A 25271-nucleotide genomic window follows, 5' to 3' on the forward strand; every position below is an offset into this window, starting at 1 on the left:
GTATTGTTTGAGTCAGGTCCTTGCTTCAATGGCTGATGCAAATGGGCAAATTTCTTCTGTGGTGATGGAGCGTCTCACTGCAGCAGCAGCAGCCGAGCCTTATGGATCTGTTTCATGTGCTTTTGTTTCTTATGGTAGCTATGCGACAGATTTAGCCGATGGTTGGAAGTATAGGAGTCGATTATGGTATGGTGTTGGTCTCCCTTCAAATAAGGCCCTCTTTGGTGGTGGAGGCAGTGGATGGGAATCTTGGGGGTATTTGGAAAAAGATAATAGTGGGAATTGGATCGAACTTCCTCTGATAAAGAAATCTGTGGCCATGCTCCAAGCTTTACTCTTGGATGAATCAGGACTTGGTGGTGGCCTTGGAATAGGTGGAGGATCAGGTACTGGAATGGGCGGCATGTCTGCACTTTACCAGTTGTTAGATAGTGACCAACCATTCTTATGCATGCTCCGAATGGTGCTTCTTTCAATGAGGGAGGATGATGATGGTGAAAATGGTATACTAATGAGAAATATAAGTATAGATGATGGAATTCCAGAAGGAAGAAAACCACGGTCAGCTTTACTTTGGAGGTATAAATCCTGAATATTTTGTTAGGACCATGTTGTTAAAATTTCAGCGTATGCAATTTAAATGTGAAATTTGAGATGGATTTTAGAAGATCAATATTTGGCATAAGTAACTTAATGTTGTCGTTGTTATTGTTATTTATTTATTATTACTTTTTTAATAATGCTAAAAATTCTCAACCCACTATTGTATGTCATTTAAAGGAAGGACAATCTGACAGTTCTCCCTTCTCTGATTGTTTTCAATTAGTGGTGACTTGTATAGCCTAAAATAGTTGGCATGAAGTTCTTGAGTCTCTTCTCTATTTAAAATATTGTCTCTTCTCCAGAAACATATGTCAGAATTACACTTATCCTCATCATTGCAGGGTTTTTTTATTTTTATTTTTTTTTATATATATAAATTTTAAATTGGATTTAAATTTTTATTTATATTTTTAAAATTTAAAACATATGTATGTGTGTATATATATCTAGTTCTTTTTCCTTCAGAATGATGAATCTGATAGTCATTGTTTGTGGCCAGTGTGCTTTCTCCTGTTCTTAACATGCCAATATCTGATTCCAAGAGGCAGAGAGTGTTGGTTGCTTCTTGTGTCCTCTATTCTGAGGTTAGTGATTAGAATAACTATTCCATGAGGTTCAGTTCTTGCTTTATCTTTATCTTTTGCTATATGTGGTTATTGTTGCTTGACCAAGTATTCGTCATGGCAATATTTGATTGCTTGGTTCTGCATCATTCTTCTTTGCAAATAGTTGCTCTATTACATTGCCTTGTTCAAATTTTTATCTTACAGGTTTGGCATTCAGTTGGCAAGGACAGAAAACCTCTTCGAAAACAGTACCTTGAGGCTATTTTACCACCGTTTGTTGCCATTTTGAGGAGGTGGCGGCCTTTATTGGCTGGAATTCATGAACTTGCCACCGCTGATGGTTTGAATCCTCTAACTGTTGATGACCGGGCATTGGCTGCTGATGCACTGCCAATAGAGGTATTCAGAACATTATTAGCAATAACAATATTAAAATGTGCTTAAAATTTTATGTTCCTTGTTTCTTTCAGAACAAAGAGAAATTATTTCAATGCAATGCTACCTATTATAACCTTATTTGAATAGGATTTGTTCTATAGGTTGTACATCTGTGTTCTTGAGTTCTAAAAATGCATTGCTACCTATTTCTTATCGAACATAAAAAGAACGTTTTTGCAATTTTCCTTCAGAAATGCCATTCTCTTTCGGAAGATGTAATTGTGGCCTTCAAGCTAGATGCTTCAATTGAACCATTTTGTTTCACGTGTTTAAAAAAAACTAGAGAATGCAAAGAACTAGACTGTTCTCTCGTGGAATATGCTCCCTTGCCTCTGGTCCTTGTAACATTTTCATAAGCTTTTTAAGGAAAAATTGTTCCATTATCTGTGCATTTGGGTGCCAAGGTTTTCTTATATTCACGTGTTCCATTAATTAATAAATACATGTGTTATTAATCTTTATGCTCCACATATGTTATATATAACAGGGGCAAATATGGCTTCTTTTAGAAACATATATTTTGTTAAAAAACATGGAACTGCAAGATGGAGAAAATTCTGGATGGTTATCTGTGTAAGAATTGGTGAAGGCATCTGAAACCTAAACTACACTTAGTGTTGAGAATGAATGTTAAAGTAATCCTTTTAGGAAAGTTAGATATAATTTAGGAGTTAATTACATCAACTCACCATTTTGTTAGATTTTCTTCTTTGTATCTTATGTGTTGTAACCTTCAGTTGGAATTTGATGCAGAAATATTAAAAATCTATACCTTTAGTTGGCAAGTACCTGGATCTTCAGAATGTATTCATTGCTCAGAACATAGATATAGCAATATACACAAACTTTCTTTATTCTGATTTCTTTTCTCCCTCGATTATCTCTTGGTAATGATAATGATAGAGCAGGAAAAGCTTATTAGATGGGCTAGTTTGGTTGGTTGGGAGGTTGGTTCTTTTCCTTCGTCCTATCTTGGTCTCCCCCTTGGAGGTAATCCAAGAGTTATCTCGTTTTGGGATCCCCCTTGCAGAAGATGAGGAAGAGATTAGGTTCGTGGAAGAAGAGGTTTTTCTCCAAAGCAGAGAGATTGACGCTTACTAAATCAGTTTTTGAGTGGTATCCTCATTTATTACTTTTCGCTTTTCGATGCCCTTGCTTCTGTTTGCAAGAGCATTGAGAAACTTATGAGAGTCTTCCTCTGGGAATAGGTGAGGGAAGGGAGGTGGTCTCATTTGGTTAGCTGGGTTGTTCTGGAAAAGCCCCTCAATCAGGGAGGATTAGAGGTTGGGAATTTAAGGTTATGCAACAAAGCTTTGTTGGCTAAGTGGCTTTGGTCTTTTTCCCTTGAACCTGAATCCTTGTTGGCATAAGATTATTGAGAGTAAGTACGGTCCCCATCCCTATGAGTGGGTGGTGAAAGGGGTTAAAGGCACACACCAAAATCTTTGAAACGTTATTTCTTCTCAACTCCCTTCCTTTGCCCATCATGTTTTTTGTGAGGCGGGAGATGGTAAGAAAACATATTTTGCGAAGTTATTTGGGTAGGGGATAGACCTCTCTTTTCTATGTTTTCTCGTCTATATAAGTTGTCCTCCAAGAAAAATTATTAGGTCTTTGACTTTATGGTCTGGTCAGGAAATTCGGTTTCTTTCTCTTTTGGTTTCCGTTGGTCTTTGTCCAATAGGGAAACGACGGAGGTGACCTCCTCTCTTCTCTCCTCGCTTGAGGGTTTTGATTTTAGGCTTGGGAGAAAGGATGTTCGTGTTTGGAATTCCTCCCCCATGGGGGGATTTTTAGGTTGTTATTGGTTCCTTCTCTCGCTGTAGAGTCGGTTTTTGATGCTTTATGGAGGATTAAAGATTTCTAAGAAAGTTAAGTTATTTTCTTGGCAAGTTTTGCTTGATCGTGTGAACATGATGGATAAGCTTTTGAGAAAGGTTCCTTCGTTAATGGGTCCTTTCTGTTGCATCTTTTGTCGGAAGGTGGAGGAAAACTTGGATCACCTTGTCTGGGAGTGTCAATTTGCAAGATCTGTATGGAATGACTTCTTTTAGGAGTTCAATTTTTCTCTTGCTTGTCATACGATCGTGGAGTTCCTCCTTCATCCGCCTTTCAAAGAGAAAGACTGTTTTCTTTTGTTCGTTGGGGTATGTGCTTTATTGTGGGATCTTTGGGGGGAAAGGAACTACCGAGTGTTTCGTGATGTGGAGCAAGACTCTACTGAGGTTTGGTCTCTGGTGAGGTTTCATGTTTCTCTTTGGACTTCGGTTTTGAAGACTTTTTACAATTATTCCCTAGACAATATCTTGATTAGTTGGAAACCCTTTCTCTAGGAGGGTTTTTGTGAGCTTGATTTTTTGTATGCTCATGTATTCTTTCATTTTTTTTCTTAATGAAAGCAGTTGGTTCTATAAAAAACAATATTAAATGGTTGTTTGTTTGTGTCTTCAGTCTCATCATTCTTTTGATTGACATCATTCTTTGCTATACTTGACACGTGTAAGAGAGTATCTTCCTCCTTCCATATATCAACATGTTTGATTATTTCATTCTTATCATTACTTTTCTCTTCCCCACTCAGGAGATGGCATCAAGAACTCTTATTATTTTTACCGTTATTGTTGTTTGATTTTTTTCCTTAGTGTTTACTAAATGAGATTTCGTTGTAAATAGGGATTCAACAAGAGCATATCTTTGGCTTTTCATGGAGTTTATTCTGGTTTGATATCACTTTATGTTGTAATAATCTCATTTCATCTGTCAGGCTGCTCTTGCGATGATCGCTCCAGCATGGGCTGCTGCATTTGCATCACCACCAGCGGCTATGGCATTAGCAATGATTGCTGCTGGTGCCTCTGGTGGGGAAACTACAGCTCCTGCCACAACATCACAACTAAGGCGAGATAGTTCCTTGCTTGAGAGGAAAACAACTAGGCTCCATACATTTTCCAGCTTTCAAAAACCTTTGGAGGTGCCTAACAGAGCACCATCTTTACCAAAGGACAAGGCTGCTGCAAAAGCAGCTGCCTTGGCAGCTGCACGTGATTTGGAGCGTAATGCAAAGATTGGTTCAGGAAGGGGTCTCAGTGCTGTGGCCATGGCCACATCAGCACAGAGGAGAAATACTAGTGACGGGGAACGTGTAAAGCGATGGAATAATTCGGAAGCTATGGCAGTTGCCTGGATGGAATGTCTGCAACCATTTGACACGAAATCAGTTTACGGGAAGGATTTCAATGCTTTATCTTATAAATTCATTGCTGTCCTTGTAGCAAGTTTTGCCTTAGCAAGGAACATCCAGCGATCTGAGGTCAGTATCATCTCTCTTTCTCTCTTCCTCTCTCTGGTTTTGCCTGTGTTTAATGGCTTTGTTTATGTTTCCGACACTCCAGGTTGATAGGCGAGCCCAAGTTGAGGTTATTGATCATCATCGCATGTACAAAGGAATTCGTGCGTGGAGAAAATTAGTGCATTACTTGATAGAAATGAGATGTCTCTTTGGTCCGATTGGGGAACATTTTTCCAAACCTTCACGTGTATGTTATGAAATGTTGTCCCAAGTGAAGATTAATATTTTACATTTTACTGCATTCATACTGATTTAAGGGACTGTTCTTGTTTCTTAGCTACGATTTGTCTGAACTGCATTTGTCACTGATGCGTGAATATCAATTTTTAGGTTTTCTGGAAGCTAGATTTGATGGAAAGTTCTTCCAGGATGAGACGATGTTTGAGGAGGAATTACAGAGGGTCTGATCATTGTGGTGCTGCTGCCAATTATGAGGATCAAACTGACTTGAAGAAAAATGGGGAGGAGGCATTGAGCTCATCAAATGCCTCTATATTAGCGGCAGATGCAATAGCTATAGAGGCAGTGAACGATGAAGATGAACAAATGGAAATTGATAGTTTAGATGGTAGGACTGATGATGTAGAACAAAGTGTTGAGGATCACTCAAAGTTGACTGAACCATCTGAACAGAACCTCCAGGCATCTGCAGAGTCTAGTAGTACACAACTTGTCAATGAGCAAGAGTTAATTCAGGGTTCATCACCAGTGGCGCCTGGTTATGTTCCTAGTGAGCTTGATGAAAGAATTATTCTTGAGCTTCCTTCAACAATGGTCCGGCCACTAAGGGTCATACAAGGAACCTTCCAAGTAAGTTCATTGTTTCAAACTTTGAAGTCTTATGGCCTCATTTCTTTCACAATTTACGGGAAGTTGTTACCATAGGCATATAAACACTGTGTTTGAGCTTGGGTAATAATTATCCTTGATTAAGAAGATGGCGCTTTAATTATTCTACTAGAAAGTGAGTTTTTAGTTCAAGGAGTTGAGTAGTAAACAGGAGAGAAATGTAGGCTAATTAATTTTAATTCTTACTTCATATTAATTTTATTAGTTAGTTGATTATTTAATGTCAACATTTGAACAAAGTAATGCTAATACATTATTTTCTAGTAATTAACTTAAAGTTGAGAGCTTCATTTGGATTGTGGCAAAGAAAAGAATGTTTGGTTGTGTAGTTAATTGGGGATTCATGACTTACCATTGGAAAAGATGGTGCTCGAGTTGGGAACGTGAAGTGGAGGCATGATGCATTGCTTGTGAAGTGGCTTCGGTGGTTTCCCTAAGAAAAATGGGAACTTTGGTTTAATATTATTGTTAGTTACCGCGTGGAGAAGCTTGGCTGGTTCACTAAACAAAGAAAATCTAGAAGTTTCTGCAACTTGTGGTAGACTGTTTGAAACCTTCAAGTTCTGGGAGACTATTTCAAAGCTTTCTCACATTTTTGTTGCCTTCTCAATTATATTGTTGGAAATGGGGAGAGAAATTTTCATTATCTTAATGAAAATTACATTTCCTTTTCAATAAAAAGTGGGGAGAGAACATTATTTTGGAATGACAAATGGCTAAGAATGTACTCCTCAACTTCTCAAAATCTCAGACCCAACTTTTCCTTCTGTGCAAGGCTCCTCCTTCATTGAGTCTCTCAATCCAAGAAGACTCTCACAAGGATTTGATGAAGTTTCAGTCGTTAGTGTTAGCAGTGAAGATTTAGAAAATGAGGAACATGATCTCAACCACAAGGATGATGAAGACCAAGTTGGAGCCAATATGAACTTCAATCTTCTATTTTACAGTGATGAAGATCAGGAGACAGAGGCATTAAAAGTCCCTATTCCAGCCCCCCAACCTCTTCTGCCTAACCTCAAGAGCTCAACTCCTCCTTGGAAATTTGTGACATCGTCCTGGTTTAATCAGGACTGGAACTCTGCCGCTTCTACAATTTTTTGCTTTAAGAGTTTCAAATGAAGATCATCTCATGGAATACTAGGGGTCTTGGTGATAAAACAAAAAGATTGAAGAGATTCCTGAAAAAAGTAAATCCGGACATTGTTTTGCTACAAGAATCGAAAAAGGATAGCTTCGACCTTCCATTCATAAAAAGCTTATGGAGCTCAAAGGATGTGTGTTGGGCTTTCGTGGAATTGCAAGGCAGATCAGGAGGCATTCTGACACTGTGGGATGAAAGCAAGATATCAGTCTCTGAGATTGTTAAGGCAGAATTCTCATTAACAATAAAATGCCATACCATTTGCAAGAAAGTGTGTTGGATAACCAATGTTTATGGTCCAAACAACCATAGAGAAAGAGAGAGATTGTGGTCTGAATTAACATCCCTAGCTGAAAGTTGTGAAGAATCTTGGTGTCTTGGTGGGGATTTTAATTGCATCCGAAGAAGACAAGAAAGATATCCAATGGGGAGAGCAACTAGAGAAATCAGACACTTTAACCACTTCATTAGAAATTCAAACTTACTTGAAATTCCAATGTCAAATGGAAGATACTCTTGGTCACGAGAAGGTGAATTAATATCAAGATCGCTTATAGACAGATTCTTCATTTCAAACAAATGGGTTGATTTTTTTGAAAACTCGAGAGTATCAAGACAAGTTCGGCCAATTTTTGACCACTTTCCACTCTTGTTTGAAGCTGGAGCTTTCGAATGGGGACCTTCTCCATTTAGATTTTGTAATAGTTGGTTACTTAACAAGGGTTGTAGAATAATTGAAAGATCCTTAAACATAGAAAGTCAACAAGGGTGGGCTGGTTTTGTATTCTCAGCCAGATTAAGAAGACTGAAGCAGGCCCTAAAAAGATGGTTAATGGAAGAAGTAAAATGACAGAAAGCTAATGAAGATGCACTTTTGGAAGAAATAAGAAGACGAGATATGATTGTGGAAAGTCAAGAAGTTTTTTCAATAGAGGAAGATTTAAGAATCTCGTTAAAAGCAGACTTAATATCTCTGTATCAAACAGAGGAAAGAGATCTTATACAAAAAAGTAAGCTGGAATGGCTGCAATTGGGGGATGAAAATACAACTTTTTTCCATCGCTTCCTTGCAGCCAAAAAAAGAAAAAGTTTAATTATCGAGCTGATTAATGATCAAGGAGATTCAACAAAGTCCTTCAGAGAAGTAGAAGCCTTAATCTTGGGATTCTATGGCAGTCTTTACTCTAAAAGCCAGGGCTCTCATTCACTTCCTCAGAATTTGGAATGGCCAAGGGTTTCTACTGAACAAAATGGTCAGTTGGTTTCCAGTTTTAACCTAGCAGAAATTAAGGAAGTAGTAAAGACGTTGGGAAGAAACAAAGCACCAGGTCCGGATGGCTTTACCATAGAATTTATACTAAAATTTTGGAATTTATTAAAAGACAATCTGAAGGGCATTTTCGATGAGTTTTATCACAATGAAAAGTTCAATTCATATGTCAAAGAAAACTTCATTTGCCTAATCCAAAAGAAGGCAGAGGCAGTCTCAGTGAAAGATTTCAGACCTATAAGATTATCTACTATAGTCTATAAGATTATAGCCAAAGTTTTTGCGGAAAGACTTAAAAAAATCATGCCTAGCCTAATAAGCCCAACTCAAAGTGCATTCATTGAAGGTAGGTAAATCCTTAACCCGATTCTAATAGCAAACGAGACAGTAGAAGATTACAGAAGCAAGAAGAGGAAAGGATGGATTCTGAAACTCGATCTTGAAAAAGCCTTTGACAGAGTGGATTGGGAGTTTCTTGAAAAAAACCCTCCATGGAAGAAACTTCCACCCCAAATGGATTTCTTGGATTATGGGTTGTATTTCTAATCCAATGTTCTCCATCTTCATAAATGGAAGACCAAGAGGTAGAATTAAAGCCACAAGGGGAATTAGACAAGGGGATTTCCTCTCTCCCTTTCTTTTCCTTTTGGTTAGTGATTTGTTAAGTGTGTTGGTTGATAGAACCCGGGAAAAAGGTTTGTTTGAAGGCTTTGTGGTTGGAAAAGACAAAGTTCAGATCTCCATTCTTCAATTCGCCGATGATACTTTGCTATTTTGTAAGTATGAGGACGACATGCTAGATACTCTTAGAAAAACCATTGCACTTTTTGAGTGGTGTTCCGGACAGAAGGTTAATTGGGAAAAATCTGCCATTTGTGGGATTAATATTGAAGACTTCAAGTTGAGGGCAGTAGCTTCAAGGCTGAATTGTCAACTAGCACACCTTCCTTTCTTATATTTGGGCCTTCCACTTGGGGGACATCCAAAAAAAGTGGAATTTTGGCAGCCGGTTATTGATAAGGTGCATAAGAAACTTGACAAGTGGAGAAGATACAATTTATCAAGGGGAGGAAGAGCTACCCTTTGCAAATCAGTCCTTTCTAATCTACCAATCTACTACATGTCCTCTTTTTTGATGCTTGAAAAAGTGATTTCAACTTTAGAAAGGACCATAAGAAACTTCTTCTGGGAAGGTCATAAAGGTGGAAAGATAAACCACCTTTCGAAATGGGAGCTTGTATCTAAAAAACAAGAAGATGGGGGACTTGGGCTAAGAGGGCTGAAGGCTAGAAACATGGCCCTTTTAGCCAACTGGGGCTGGCGGTTTATGCAAGAACAAACCTCCTTGTGGAGTCAAGTTATCACAAGTATTCATGGCAGCAGCCTCTTTGGTTGGCACACATCCGGTAATGTCATTGTAGTCTTCGCAGTCCTTGGATCAGTATTTCAAGAACATGGATGGAAGTTGAGGTTTTGGCAGCCTTTAAATTGGGGAATGGAAACAGAATTGTATTTTGGCAAGACCCTTGGCTGGAATATTCTCCTCTAAAAGACAAATTCTCTACTTTGTTTGGTTTAACCACCAACCCCAACGGTTCAGTCTCAAACCATTGGGACGTTCACACTTCCTCATGGTCCATCAACTTCAGAAGATTCTTAAAGGAAGAAGAGATTCTAGAGTTCCAAAATTTATTAACTTTGGTGGTCTAGAAAGAAGTCAACATTAGACAAGATACTCGCATTTGGTCCTTAGAAGCTAATGGCTCCTTCTCAGTTAAATTACTGGTAAATCACCTCGCCTTGGCCTCTCCACTCTCAGCTAGCCTTCAAAAAGCTCTTTGGAAGTCCAACAGCCGTAGGCGAGTTAATATAACATTATGGATGGAAGCTGCCTTTCGGAGCTCTTAATTGCTCCTCTGTGCTACAACGGAAGCTGCCTTCACTTTATATCTCCCCCAATTGGTGTGCCCTCTGCAAATCAGCCGAGGAAGACCTTCAACACCTCTTCTTCGATTGTAATTTTGCCACTAATTGCTGGAGAGCACTTTTCAACTGCTTCACCACTTCTTGGGTCTTCGACAGCTCCTTCAAAAGCAACGTACAGCAACTACTTTCTGGGCCATCTCTCAAGAAAAGCTCAAATTTACTATAGATTAATGGAACAAAAGCAGTGTTGGTTGAGGTTTTGGTTTGAAAGGAACCAAAGAGTGTTCAATGATAAGGAAACTCCTTGGTTTGCTCGGTTTGAGGCGGCAAAGCTCAATGCTTCTCTTTGGTGTTCCCTTTCTAAATGTTTCGAAGCTTACTCCCTACAAGATATAAGTTTAAACTGGCAGGCTTTCATTCAACTGGAAAACTAGCCGACGGCTCTTCTATTTTGGGTGTTCAAAATTGCAGTATTTTTATTGTTGTCACTTTTGTTGTATTTGTTGTCTTTGTTATGTTCTTGGAATTTCGTAGCTTCAGCTTGTGAAGCCTCTGATTGTTCTTGTTTCATAGTTGTTAACCTTATTGTTAGTTTTATAAGGTTCCCTCAGTAATGTTGGATATGATGAGGACGCTATGGGGGTGTCAACCTAGTTGAGTTGCCCGGGTGCGCCTGCTGATCCTTTGGTTTTGGTTTTGATATTTGTATTTGCCTTTATTTTTAAGTACACATCTCCTGTACTATCTTTTAATGAATAATAAAGGCCGTTTTCCTTTAAAAAAAAAGAGAATACAACCTCTTGTGCACTCTTTTCGTAAAATCTGTGTAAGTCAAGAGAGAAGTTTTGGCATTTAGGATGAGAATCCAGCTAATTTAATACATTTCATATGGGCATAGAGATTATTTTCTAATTTTTTCGGGGGCTTTTTGTTTAGTTTAAGCCTCATGGAGAAATAAAATATAATGGGGAAGGGGTGTCAAATTTATAAGAAATTACCAACCCAACTGGTCAGGGCATATGTTTTTTATCGAAGGGTCATAGGTTTGGATCTCCCACGCAAATTGCTGTTGAACTCCCAAAATATAACATTTGCTAGGCAAGGTCTTCCATGGTTAACAATGAGAAAGAGTAGAACACGGCTGAATACTTGATGGTAGAGTTTTGCTGAGAAGAAAAGAATTAAATTCAAATCCTCACTATATATTAAATTTATTTCAAGATGAATAAAATTTCATCAAGAACTTTAAAGCTACAGTTCATCTCATAATCAGAAAACCTAATATGAGGTTGAAGGTTTATTTACTCTATCGAGAATGAGATCTTATCTTGGAGTTTAAGGAGGCCAATGAAAATTTTGTTATTAGGTTTGGTGGTCGCACGAGCCAAATTGACATGTCTGACACACTCGGACATTCCTAACTTAATTTCTTAGAATTTTTCTACAAAATGATTTCTCCTTTAGTTTGTTAAACTCACACGTCCTTTTTTTTTTGTCGATGATAAACATGGATTCTTCATTTGATAGATGGTATGAATAATGAACTTAAAAGTTATCATTGTTCTATATTGTAACTTACAATTTCTCCATTCTTGTTTAAACTTAAGGACATTTAATGTTTTCCAGGTCACAACAAGGAGAATCAATTTTATAGTTGACAGCAGTGATCTCAACACAACAATGGATTCCAGCTGTAAACCAAAAGACCAGGAAAAGGACAGGACCTGGATGATGTCTTCCCTCCATCAGATTCATAGTCGAAGGTGAAGTCAGGACAGTCTTATCATACTCTATATTTAGTTTCCATCTCCTTTGATATGAATTTCTTTAAGCAATTCTTTGATATAGAAACTCTTTTAAGTTTTAGGTAAAAATTACAAAATTTCTCCGAACTATTTTGGTTGGTAAAGTCTAGTCCTTCAATTCTTAACTTGATCAATTATTTGTCATTTCATCTGTATCATTAAATTCTCAGCTCTTTCATTAAATTTACAATCTTTATTCCCAAACCATTAAAGCAATTATACTGATATCTATATCCATCTCGACATTACAAAATGCCCTTGGTAATTGTCATTGGTGGTTAAAACTATTTACCTGAATAGTGGCTTGAAAAATAACGCACTAGCTGTAGGAATGACAGTTAACTGATAGGTACCATGCCATGCCAAAGAACTAATTATTGTTCGAAGGCAAGGGCTAAGCTTGTAAGAACGAGCTCTAAGAAAGAAGCCTTAGATTACATAGGGTATGCCGGTCCTCATTTGTTCCTTGTACCATTATAATAAATAGGGGATGGGGAAAGATTGGTTTACAAGAAGATTGAAACTGCTAGGAGTGCAAACAAAGTCCCACGTTGACAAGTGAAGAAAGTGATTGTGGGCATATAAGTGAAGACAATTATCTCCATTGGTATGAGACCTTTTGGATGGCTCTAAAAGCGAAGCCATGAGGGCAAATGTCCAAAGTGGACAGGATCATACTATTGTAGAGATATGTGGAGGTTTCTTTGTCCACATCAATTGATATCTGAGCCATGATCTAAACCTAGTTGTGCATCAGAGGAAATCCTCACATTTCGAACAATAAAAATTATTGAGCCTTAGGTTGTGCTTTATTTGAGTAGCTTCGTTGTTTCCCTTACCTTGATAAGAACAAGTGCAGCTTGTGCTCATGCTCATGCTCTATTTGGATGTTGACTTAGAATGAACTAGATGTGCCTTGGGATTTGGAGCAAGCTCTCATGGTTAGGGGATGGATTTATTTGAATTAAGGTTGTAAGCAGTATTTTGTTCGAGGGGAGGATTGTTAGGATTGCAAATAAAGTCCCACATGGCTAGGGAATGAAGTGATCATGGGTATATAAGTGAAAACAATTATCTCTGTTGTTATGTGACATTTTGGGTGTTTCCAAAAAACAAAAGCCATGAGGGCTTATGCCCAAAGTGGACAACATCATACTATTTTGGAGATATGTAGAGATCTCATTGCCCTTATCTTTTTGTTTGAGTAGGTGATGTAATGAAGCCATTAATTCAGGCAATTCAAGCTAATTCAGTAGAGGGGCTTAAATTTAGGAGAGATAAAAGGACATCAAATGTATGTTGTGAACATCTGGACAACACATTTGTATATTGTTCTAAGAACCAATCTAAAATTTAAAACCCTTTCCCCTCATGGCAAAGTCTTTTGAAAGAATAGTGTCTTCCATAATGGAATATGATCTTAAGAAAGGCAAAAAACTTCCATTTTGAGATTGCGACACGATCCATTGCGGAGCACTTTCTTACTTCTTTATTTAGATCAGTGTAATCTAATAATCTAATAAACCACTCAATGAAAGAACCATCATGGTTTGGTCTAGTGGTAAAAAAGGAGACATAATCTCGATAAATGACTAAGAGGTCATTAGCTCAATCCATGGTGGTCACCTACCTAGGAATTAATATACTAAGAGTTTTCTTGACACCCAAATGTTTTAGGGTCAAGCGGATTGTCTGAAAAAAAAAAAATCATTCAATGAAAGTATTATTTGTTTAGAGAATTTTATAGTTATTTCTTTCATCTTACTCACACCAATTGGTAGCTTTTTTATTATTTAGTTTAGTTAGAGAGGAAGATTTCTTATTTTTGCTATCTCAATTTTGTAAATTTTCATTATAGTAAATAAATATCCCTTAATTGAAAAGTGGGATCACCTATAAACCTGACAAGCTAACTTGACATGGACCTCATCATCCTAAACCGATACAATAGGTGGAGTTGGTGTACTTTCTAGCTTGATAATACGAATGCTGATGATGTTTAGAGATCTACTAGTTTCATATTGAATTTTCAAGTATTTTTTAAAATGATAAACAAGGGTTGGAGAATTTCAGTATGAAAAAGTTGGTAGCCTTACCTACAATGCTGCGTTTATTTCTTAAAAAGAAGGAAAAAGAAAATGCTGGGTTCATTTCATCTCACTTTCTTATATCAGAAGCTTGATATCTACACCAAGGCTTATTTTATAACTACGCTTTGTTATATTTTCTTAACAGTATTCTACTTTCCCATTTCAGGTATCTCCTAAGAAGAAGTGCCCTCGAACTGTTTATGGTTGATAGATCAAACTACTTTTTTGATTTTGGGGTAGACTTTACATATCTCTAGTTACCCTCTTCTTCTTCTTCTTCTTCCAAATGTTTGCTCCTTCATCTCCATCATTTTTTGACCATTTTTTTTCTCTGTATGTTCTTTTCTGCTATTAAGAGTACTGAGGGACGGAAAAATGCATATCGAGCAATTGTTCAAGTGCGGCCTCCTCATCTGAATGATGTATATCTAGCGACTCAGGTTAATATCTCAGTCCTTATGTCTCGGGCTAAGTTGCTACATCTGTGTGAATCATCCTCTCCTGTTAATTGTTCAGTATCTGTTGCATGCAGCCTATTTCAAATTAATCAGATACTTAAATTTCTTACATGTTTGTCCTGAATACAACATTCTAAGCATTATTATGTCTGACGACCAGATTCCTAATAAAAGAACTGGTTCATGATATCAATCAATGTGATCTCAGTGAACTAAACTGACATGTGAAGAATCTGGTCAGATGATTGGTAGTTGGCCTTGGAGAATGCTATATATGTGTGTTTGCCGATAGAATAAAGATAAAGAACTTTTTTCTTCTTTACTTTCTGTATTACAGTAGTTATGATTCACTTAAATTTTGTAGAGGCCTGAACAACTTCTCAAGAGGACTCAACTTATGGAGCGCTGGGCTAGGTGGGAGGTATGGCCTAAGTTGGAATAACCTCCATCTTATCATGGATTTTTGTTTGTGTATTTTTTAAAGTGACAACTTTTATGCCTGGATCCCACAAGTAGAACGTACATGTTAACAGTGGCTAACATGCTTGGGAATCTTTTGCAGATTAGCAATTTCGAGTATCTAATGCATCTCAATACCCTGGCTGGGCGTAGTTATAATGACATTACTCAGGTAGGTCATTTCGACAATTTTCATGTTTTGTTGAGAAATATATATTTTGCACTAAAATTTGCTTTCTTTCAGTACCCAGTTTTCCCATGGGTTCTTTCTGATTACACTTCAGAGAGTTTGGATCTTTCCGATCCATCCTCATTCAGAGATCTTTCCAAGGTTTTCCCTTCAAACTCTTCTATTCATTCTTTTTAAACAACTTAGGAAGGCTGTCTATGTAACCACGAAACCTCAAATTTTTTCGCAGCCTGTCGGTGCATTGAATGCTGACCGCCTTAAAAAGTTCCAAGAAAGATATTCAAGCTTTGAGGATCCAGTCATCCCCAAATTTCATTATGGTTCACATTATTCAAGTGCTGGAACTGTATGTTTTTCATTTCATCATCATTGGGTACTCTATGTTATATACTTATTGTTCTAAGGAGTCTGAATGCCGACCTAAACATAACTTAATCGATCAAACAAAATAACAAACTGTTACCTACCCTTGTTGAACTGAAAAAGGGGTTTAAAAACATGTATTTTCTCCTTCTGGAAGCATTTTCTGAAAGATTTATCTATTTTAAACTTAAATAACAAATTATCTCACGTATTCAGTTTCTTATGTTGAGCCTAAGGGACTATGATGACGCTGGCCTGATTTTTCTGTTTTCAAGAAACTAAGAAAAATAGTTTAAAAAATTGGAAATTGTATTATTAATTTAATTATCTTTTCACGTGTATGAGAGAAAATTTGTTCTTGCTCTGCCAATTACTTTTTCTTCTTTGGAATGTGCTTGTGCCTTGATGCTATTTTCTTTCTTAAAGAGAACTATATGAAACTGTTTTATTTTGATTCTTATTGTTGATCCCTCGAACATTTGTGTAAATCGGGCTGAGAAAATTGATCAAATTTGAAATTTTAGGTATTTGCAAAAATATTAAATCCCCCCCCCCCCCCAAAAAAAAAAAAAAAAAAAAAGAGAATGATTGGTATTATTATTATAAACAAACAATTTCATTAATAAATGAAATAAGGAGGAAAACCCTAAACATCAATAGGTGAATTACAAAAATAGTCTACCATTGAAGATTAAACAAGAAGAACTATTAAGAGTAAAAAGGTGCTTATTCTTAAAAACAAAAGCATAGAGAGTACAAGTTCCACAAACAATCAAAATTGTAGAAAACCTCCCTGGAGAGATGACCATTCTTAGCATACTCTGAAGAGTCCTCCCATAAATAAAGCACTCCTGAAAGCAAGCCAAAGGACCTCTATATTGCCACAAAAAGGTTGGAGCCATCAAAATAATGGAAAGGAGCTGTAAGGAATTGTTGGGAAAAGGCAAGCACCAACTAAAAGCCTCCATCAAAGTAGCCCAAAATCGATAGGCAAACGAACAATACATGAAAAGATGGCACGGAGTTTCCATATTAGATTACACATAATGCACCAAGAGGGAAATAAAACCATATAAGACATTTGTCTTTGTGAAATCAGCCGTATTGGTAGCCCCAAGGACAAATGATAGAATAGGCCGTTACCATTAATAATGATACAGCTGTTACCATTATTAATGGATGATGAACTGTTGGATGGGTGGAGTTTTCCATGGTGCTCTGAAACCAGTGAAAAGAAAGAGAACCATCCCAATTTGTTTTCCATAGACGAAATGAGGATGTTGGTGTGGCAGCCAGGGTACTCCAAGAGAGTGATCTCAGCAAAGTATCCATTCTTATTGTTGTGTTTTTCAAGCCAAACGGTATCATCTTCATCATTCAACTTCCTAAAAAACTTATGGTTACATGTGTCTTTGAAGAGGGAATTAAATGATGAAGCAAGCCAGAAGAGTCTTCTATGAAACAAAAATGGGGTGGAGGTTTGATCGGTTTTGTTCAGTTGATTTGAAGTGTTTCCCACTAGTTGGTGTAATTAGAGAGAGGGAGAAAATTTTCCGGTCAATATGAAATGCCCGGTGATGGTGGAGGGAAAGGCGGTTGACGGCAGAGGAGGCATGTTGGTCGGAGCTAACTAATCAAAGGGGGTGTAGTGGAGAGAGGAGAGAGCATCTGTTTGCCGTTACTTCAATCCAAGTGGCCAATTGCTAAGAGCACAATGCACCCTCAAATCCATTAATAATGATAGAATAGTTGCACTAGAAATGCACCCTCAAATCCATTTCCTCCAAGTATGACTTAAACCTTTGGAATGAAAAATAACATCTAGAAAGTCCCAATCAACAGTGTCAAAAACATTTTCAAGATCTAATTTAGTCAATACACCTGGTTTCTTAGATTGAGTTGAAGTTGTGCGGGTATCCAGAAAAAATTACCTCTGAAAATTTTAAACTTATTTTGTTTAATCTAATTATAGCTTTATTTTTCTGTTCTTTTTGTAGTGGTAATTTATATTTTATGCGCTAGTCTTGTCTCTATTGAGAACCCATTGTGGTATTGTGCTCTGTTCTTATTTTGTTATTCTGTATGGTAATGTGCAAAGTCTTTCCCCTCAGTTTGCGATACTGCGAAGCCACTCACTTTGTCCTTTCTGAACTTGAAATTTGTACATCTCTATTAATTCAATTGGATCATACTAAATATATCTGAATTTTTCTTATTACTTTTGCAGGTATTGTATTATCTTTTTAGAGTTGAACCATTTACAACTCTCTCAATTCAGTTGCAAGGTGGCAAATTTGATCATGCTGATCGGATGTTTTTGGATATTTCTGGTACTTGGAATGGGGTTCTGGAAGATATGAGTGATGTGAAGGAATTAGTAAGTTCGTTGATTATGAGTGTTTTTTTCTTGGTGTATATTGCGTTATTATGCATCTATTTTAAGAATTATATACTTCCATCATTTACAAGGATGACTTGATTAATTAGTGATGTTGTTATCCAATCAAATGGTACTTTCTTGCAGGTTCCAGAGCTTTTCTACCTTCCTGAGATCTTAACAAATGAAAACTCGATTGATTTTGGCACCACTCAATTAGGGGAGAACCTTGGTAATCCTTAATGAATATACTTACCATTGATTATTCTTATGCCAGTAAGTTTCTTATTTAAATGTTTTTCAACATTCCAGATTCCGTCAGACTCCCTCCTTGGGCTAAAAATCCAATTGACTTTATTCACAAACATCGGATGGCTCTTGAGAGTGAGCATGTATCAGCGCATCTGCATGAGTGGATTGATCTCATTTTTGGGTAGGTTGTTTACTTTAATGAAGGTTTTCCTCAGTCTTGTTTATCGGATGTGTTCTTCTCCTTTGCTTTTCAGTGTTTGTAAGTTGGTATAATTGGTAGAGATAATGATGGTGCCAATTCACTTTTTTATCAACTTCGGGCTGTTTCTGTTTGATCTCACATCTTTGGGGATTTAATGGATCAGGTATAAACAACGAGGCAAAGAGGCAATATCGGCTAATAACGTCTTCTTTTACATTACCTACGAGGGGACAGTTGATATTGACAAAATATCTGACCCAGTATGTTCATTTTCATTACAATTTATTACTTCAAATTTCAGGGTTTCTGTTTGATTGTTTTTTTCCTAATTTTTGGAAAAAGGTACAACAACGTGCCACACAAGATCAAATTGCCTACTTTGGTCAAACTCCATCTCAACTTCTAACTGTGCCTCATTTGAGGAAGAAGCCATTAGCTGATGTCCTCCATCTGCAGGTATATGGGAATGTCATGTTGGTACTTCTGATAATGTACATGCATGTATTATTTCAATATAAACAATTTGTCAAATTGTGTTGAAAATATATTTATACTTTCGTACCAGACAATCTTTCGGAACCCAAAGAGTATCAGACCATACTCGGTTCCAACCCCAGAACGCTGCAACCTACCTGCAGCTGCAATTCATGCAACTTCAGATACTGTTGTTATTGTTGACATAAATGCACCTGCGGCACATGTAGCACAGCACAAATGGCAACCCAACACACCTGACGGCCAGGGTGCACCATTTCTTTTTCAACATGGAAAGTCCTCATTGAACTCCACCAGTGGAACATTCATGCGCATGTTCAAAGGGCAGGCTGGCTCCACTGCTGACGAGTGGCAATTTCCCCAGGCACCAGCATTTGCTGCATCTGGAATCAGGAGCTCGTCTATTGTTTCCATTACTTGGGACAAAGACATTATCACTGGTAAGTATTTGTTTATTTATCTACGATTTCATCCTTAATTCTCCTTCCCAAGAAGGAAAAGAAAGATTCTTAAGCCGAATATCATTTGGGTTTTTTTTTGTGGTCTATATGGTTTGAAAGGAATCTCATTTCTCACATCTTCACCGATAAAGAAGATGTTTATCAATCTCACATCCCTTCAATTTTATGTATCTCTTTATCGTTGTGCAAATTTACTCCATTTTTTAATTATAGTTTATCATCCATTTCATTTTGAAATGGAAACAAAAAATTCATTGATACAAAGAAAAGAGACTACTACTCCAAAATACAAGATCTCCAAATAGAAGGCAAAAATAGGATACAAACTCAACTAAAAAAATTACTTAATGGAGCAGTTTTTTGTAATGCTATTGATAAGACCTTCACACTTTGTGATTTCGTCATATCATTGAAATTACTGTTTCGTATCAAAATTAAAAATAATAAATAATAAATTGTTAAAAGAGAAAAGAGAGAAAGAGGAGATACAAGATTTACGTGGAAAACCCTAGAACAGGGAGAAAAGACCACGATAGAGAGTCTCTGGTTTATTAATTATATAATGTGAGAGATACACAAGAGGATTCTTATTTATATGCTTTAACAAGCCTAAATACAGAAAAAAGGAAAGAAAAATAGGGTAAAGTAAATAATTATAATATCCCTGAGACTATAAACAATCAACTAAGTCCGCTATTTCCAACATTCCTCCTCAAGTTGGGGCGTAGATCAGACTCAACTTGCTAACGCAAGAGTCAAAATTTTGCTTGAGTAACCCTTTAATGAGAACATATGCAACTTGTTGATTTGATGGAATACAGATACTGCCATTGTCCATTTTCTCTTTTATAAAGTGTCTGTCAATCTCTACATGTTTCATTTGATCATGTTGTACTGGATTATTGGCGATGCTTATAGCAGCTTTATTATCATAATAGAGTTTCATAGGTAAAACACCATCTTGATGAAGATTAGACAATACTCTCTTCAACCAGATTTTTTCACAAATTCCCAAACTTATAGCTTTGTATTCAACCTCTGCACTATTTTTAGCAACTACACTTTGCTTCTTACTTCTTCAAGTAACCAGGTTACCCCACACAAAGGTACAGTACCCTGAGGTAGACTTTCCGTTAGTCATTGATCCTGTCCAGTCAGAGTCGGTATAGGCCTCAATGCATTTCCTGTCAATTTTTCTGAACATTAGACCTTTACTAGGAGTGTTTTTCAAATATCTCAGAATTTGATTCACAGCTTTCATATGTTCTTCATAAGGTGCCTGCATAAACTGACTGACAACATTGACAGCATAGGAAATGTATGGTCTGGTATGTGATAAGTAAATTAACTTTCCCACTAGACGCTGATACCTCTCTTTATCAACTGGAACTTTGTTAACAAAATCTCCCAGTTTAGCATTGAATTCTATAGGAGTGTCAACAAGTCTACATCTAGTCATACTTGTTTCCTTTAACAAGTAAGAATGTACTTCGTTGTGAGACAGAGATTCCTTCCCTTGATCTGGCCACTTCCATTCCAAGGAAATACTTTAGATTTTTGTGGTCTTTGATTTCAAACTCGTGTGTCATCTTCTTTTTCAGTTTGGTGATCTCATCAATATCATCTTCTGACAAGACAATATCATCCACATACACGATTAGGATAACAATTTTCCCAAACACTGACCTTTTTGTGAACAATATATTGTCAAAGTGCCCTTGAGTGAATCCTTGGGACTTAACAAAGGTAGTAAACCTTTCAAACCAAACTCTCGGGGATTGTTTCAGACCATATAAGGACTTCTTGATTTTACACACTCGATGATCACCCTAAGCTTCAAAACCTAGAGGAGGGCTCATATACACCTCTTCTTATAAATCACCATTTAGAAAGGCATTTTTCACATCAAGTTGGTGGAGAAGCCAATCTTTATTTACTGCAACAGAGAGAAGAACCCGAATCGTGTTTAACTTCGCTACAGGAGAGAGTTTTTGAATAGTCTACCCCATAAGTCTGAGTAAACCCTTTCACTACAAGTCTGACCTTGTATCTGTCTAAAGTACCATCAAATTTATACTTCAGAGTGAACATCCACTTGCACCCAACTGTTTTATGTCTTTTTGGGAGAGTAACAAGGTCCCGTATTATTCTTTTCAAGAGCTCTCATTTCTTTCATAATGACAATCTTCCATTTTGGAATTTCCATAGCCACATGTATGTTTTTTGGTATTGTCATTGTGTCAAGACTGGCAGTGAAAGCCCTGAATTTAGAAGGCAAATTACTGTAAGATAGAAAGCTATACATAGGATACTTAGTGCAAGACCTGGTGCCCTTTCTCAAGGCAATTGGCATGTCAAGAGAAGCATCATAATCCCCAAGTTTGTCTGACTTCTCATCTACTTTCCCACATGTAGTAGGATTTTGATCACACGTTTCAGGTTGAGGGAGAATTTAACTCTCTTATGTTTCTGCTGTAATCTCATCTCTGTCTGCCACCTTATTATTTTCTGGAATTAACACATCAGTCATGTCATTCTCAGTTACATCCACAATATCATCCTCAACACACAAATCGTTATTATCAGGGACACACTCAGTAGTAGCTTGAGCTTGTGTTGGTTCAGATTCATGGACCGGAGCCGGCGGAACAGTATGGGACACAATTTCCTTTATGAGATTCTTTCTGTAGTATGTTAGCCAAGGGACCTGTTTAGTAGGTAAAACAGTGTCATGGGAACTCAAGATGGGCTCAAGAAGATTACTTAGGGTCGAGGATGTTGACTAGTTAGTCTCTTCACTAGTACTCTCCCCCTGAAGATGACTAATAGGGAAGACGGGTTTATCCTTAAGGAATGTGACATCCATGAAAATAAAGTATTTCTAGGAAGAAGGATGGAAACATTTATAACCTCGCTGGTGAAGAGGATATCCAAGGAAGACACATTTCTGAGTAGGAGGGGTAAACTTAGTTTGGTTAGGGCCAAGGACAAAGATAGAACACCTAAAAACCCGGAGAGGAACATGGGGAATGAGTCGTGTGGTGGGTACGACTCATTGAGGCATTCTAGAGGAGTTTGGAGTTGGAGAACATGAGAAGGAATTCGATTAATAAGATGAGTTGCAGTAAGAATTGCATCTCCTCACAAATAAGATTGAAGAAAGGTAGATAGCATGAGAGACCGGGCAACCTCGAGGAGGTGACGATTTTTTTCTTTCCGCCACTCCATTTTGTTGAGGTGTATAGACACACGAACTTTGGTCAACAATGCCTTTGAAAGACAGAAATTCACGAAGTGTATTATTGAGAAATTCACGACCATTATCACTTCGAAGAATAACAATTTTAGTATTGAACTGAATCTCAATAGTGGTGTAAAATTATTGAAATATTGACAAAACCTCTGATTTTTCAGTGAGAAGAAAGACCTATGTAAGACGGGTATGATCATCAATAAATGCCACAAACCAACGTTTTCCTGAAGAGGTGGTAACACTAGAGGGACCCTAAACATCACTATGAATAAGATTAAAGGGCTGAGAAGGTTTGTAAGGTTGAGAGGGAAAGGTGACCCTATGTTGTTTTGCACGAATGCACACATCACACAAAAGAGAAGAAACATCAACTTAATGGAATAAATGAGGAAATAAAAATTTCATATATTGAAAATTTGGATGACCAAGGCGAAAATGCCACAACATACAATCTTTTTCTGAAGTTGAAAATACGAAGATAACAAACTAGTCCTATAGCTATTCTTAGAAGAATCATCATCATCAAGGAAATAAAGTCCCCTATTATGCCGGGTAGTGCCAATTGTCTTCCCCAAGCTCAAGTCTTGAAAGAAAACATTATCCGGTGAGAAGGTAACTTGACAATTTGGATCTCGGGTTATCTTACTAATAGATGACAAATTGTAAGATATTTTAGGTACATGCAACACATTCTGTAAAGTTAAATCATGGAAGGGAGAAATATGACCCTTACCCGCAATAGGAGCAAAAGACCCATATGCAATTCTGATCGTTTCATTATCAGCACATGGAAGATATGATAGGAAGTTATCAGATGACCCAGTTAAATGATTTGTAGCTCCTGGATCAAGTGTCCATGGTTTATTGTCATTTATACTTAGGAGACTTAAGGGTTGTGATGTACCTGATTGAGCAATTGCCCCAAGAGAAGGGACAACAGAGTCACTTTGACAATTCACTTGAGGTTGTGACTAGGAAGCACTCGCAAATTCACTTACAAGTGCACGGCCAGGATTAGACTTGTCATTTTGAGGGCATCTTCTACCATTTGGTGGTCTACCATGTAATTTCTAGCACTGTTCCTTTGTATGCCAGGGTTTTTTTGCAATGTTCACATACTGAAGTCTGTTTCCCATTGTGCTTGTCACCATCAGTACCAGATAATTCCGCACTAAAAGCAGCAAAATCAGTAGGTGACACAGTAGTGATGTTCATAGCACTGGATCTGTTTTCCTCAAGGTGAACCTCAAAGCACATTTCCATAAGAAAGGGTATAGGTCCTTGTCCTAGTATATGGCCTCGCACTGCGTTGAATTTGGAGTTCAAACTAGCTAAGAAATCATATACCTTATCTACTTCCTCTATTTTGGAATACTGGACACCTCCACACGGACAATCCCAAATGATTTTGCGACACAAGTCCATCTCCTACCAGATTAGGGATAGTTTATTAAAATACGAAGTGACATCTATCGTTCCCTGTTTGCACTTGTGAACTTGTTTGCGCAGAGTGTAAAGATGAGATGCATTCTGCCTTTTTGAATATAATTTCTGAACATCATCTCAGATATCTCGAGCGGTGGCAACATACAATAATGGTTCCCCTATTTGAGGCTCCATACTATTAATTAATAGTGATGGTAGCAAGGAGTCCTCTCCTTTCCAAATGCGCTCTCGAGGATCCCCTGGTATAGGTATCTCACCAGTCAAATAACCGAACTTGTGATGCCCTTCAAGAGCCATTTTAATAGACTAAGACCATAAGAAATAATTCTGGCGGTTTTTAACTTTTCTCCTGCAATTAAGCTTGTGGAATTTCCCATAGAACTAGACAAATAATTTGCAGTAGTTAAAGCAGGGAAAGAGGTTACCGGATTCTCTGGATACATCGGTAAACCAGAAGGAACATCTGAATTCAATACATTTGAATTTAAGTTTGTGGTTGTGTAAGCACCTAGGGCTGCCCCAAGAGCGGCGATTTGTTGTTGAAAACTCACCTGAAGATCAACTAATTGTTGTTGAACCATTGTCGGAGAAAGATCCATGGACCCGTGATGTTCATAGCTTGGTGGCAGTGGATGGAGGAGCCCAAACGGCAGCAAGCTGTTATAGGCAGCTAGCGGCACATCACCCTCGATTGCGGACTTACCTCGGTGATGCGTGGAAGATCCAGTAGAATCATCTACCTCAGATTTCGACGGTTGGATGAAATGGTTGGTGGTGGTGGGACCAAATGCGGCAATGACGGCAGGACCAGAGGCAACAGCGGTGACACTGGGACTAAAGCTGGCAGCGCTAGGGTTCTTGATCGGCCGCGGTTGAGGATGTATTTGTAGAGATCGAAGATACCAGTCAACAGCGGTCTGAATGGCAGTGACAACGTCGGCGGCGGTCGGAGGCTCCATCGGCGGCTATGGCAGAAGCAGTGTTGGTGCAGCACTAAGGTTATCTTGCATTGGTTGGTTTTCACTGATGAAAGCTAGGGTTTTGTCACCATGCTCTAATACCATGTTAAAATAGAAAAGAGAGAAAGAGGAGACACAAGGTTTATGTGGAAAACCCTACAAGAGGGAGAAAAAATCACGATAGAGAGTCTCCATTTTGTTAATTTTTTACATAGTGTGAGAGATACAAGAGGATTATTATTTATAGGCTCCAACAAGCCTAAATACAAAAAAGGAAAGAAAAATAGGGTAAAGTAAATAACTATAATACTCCCAGCAC

General features: G+C 37.6%; 1 protein-coding gene across 1 annotated transcript in view; it reads left to right on the plus strand.

The window, feature by feature from the left end:
* The window catches only part of LOC120082047 (WD-40 repeat family protein / beige-like protein), a 39958-nt gene that overhangs the window by 11556 nt on the left and 3131 nt on the right, over positions 1-25271 (plus strand). The window contains exons 11-29 of the mRNA XM_039037265.2: positions 17-579; positions 1103-1187; positions 1374-1568; positions 4372-4917; positions 5000-5143; positions 5287-5766; positions 11769-11905; positions 14204-14273; positions 14394-14477; positions 14860-14916; positions 15058-15126; positions 15199-15285; positions 15374-15490; positions 17735-17884; positions 18032-18116; positions 18197-18317; positions 18502-18598; positions 18681-18794; positions 18904-19273. Of these exons, the coding sequence (XP_038893193.1) occupies positions 17-579; positions 1103-1187; positions 1374-1568; positions 4372-4917; positions 5000-5143; positions 5287-5766; positions 11769-11905; positions 14204-14273; positions 14394-14477; positions 14860-14916; positions 15058-15126; positions 15199-15285; positions 15374-15490; positions 17735-17884; positions 18032-18116; positions 18197-18317; positions 18502-18598; positions 18681-18794; positions 18904-19273 (3571 nt within the window). The remainder of the gene's footprint in view (positions 1-16; positions 580-1102; positions 1188-1373; positions 1569-4371; positions 4918-4999; positions 5144-5286; positions 5767-11768; positions 11906-14203; positions 14274-14393; positions 14478-14859; positions 14917-15057; positions 15127-15198; positions 15286-15373; positions 15491-17734; positions 17885-18031; positions 18117-18196; positions 18318-18501; positions 18599-18680; positions 18795-18903; positions 19274-25271) is intronic.

This window comes from Benincasa hispida, chromosome 1, assembly GCF_027475165.1.
Source record: "Benincasa hispida cultivar pf3 chromosome 1, pf3_genome.v1.1, whole genome shotgun sequence".
Taxonomy (NCBI): domain Eukaryota; kingdom Viridiplantae; phylum Streptophyta; class Magnoliopsida; order Cucurbitales; family Cucurbitaceae; genus Benincasa; species Benincasa hispida.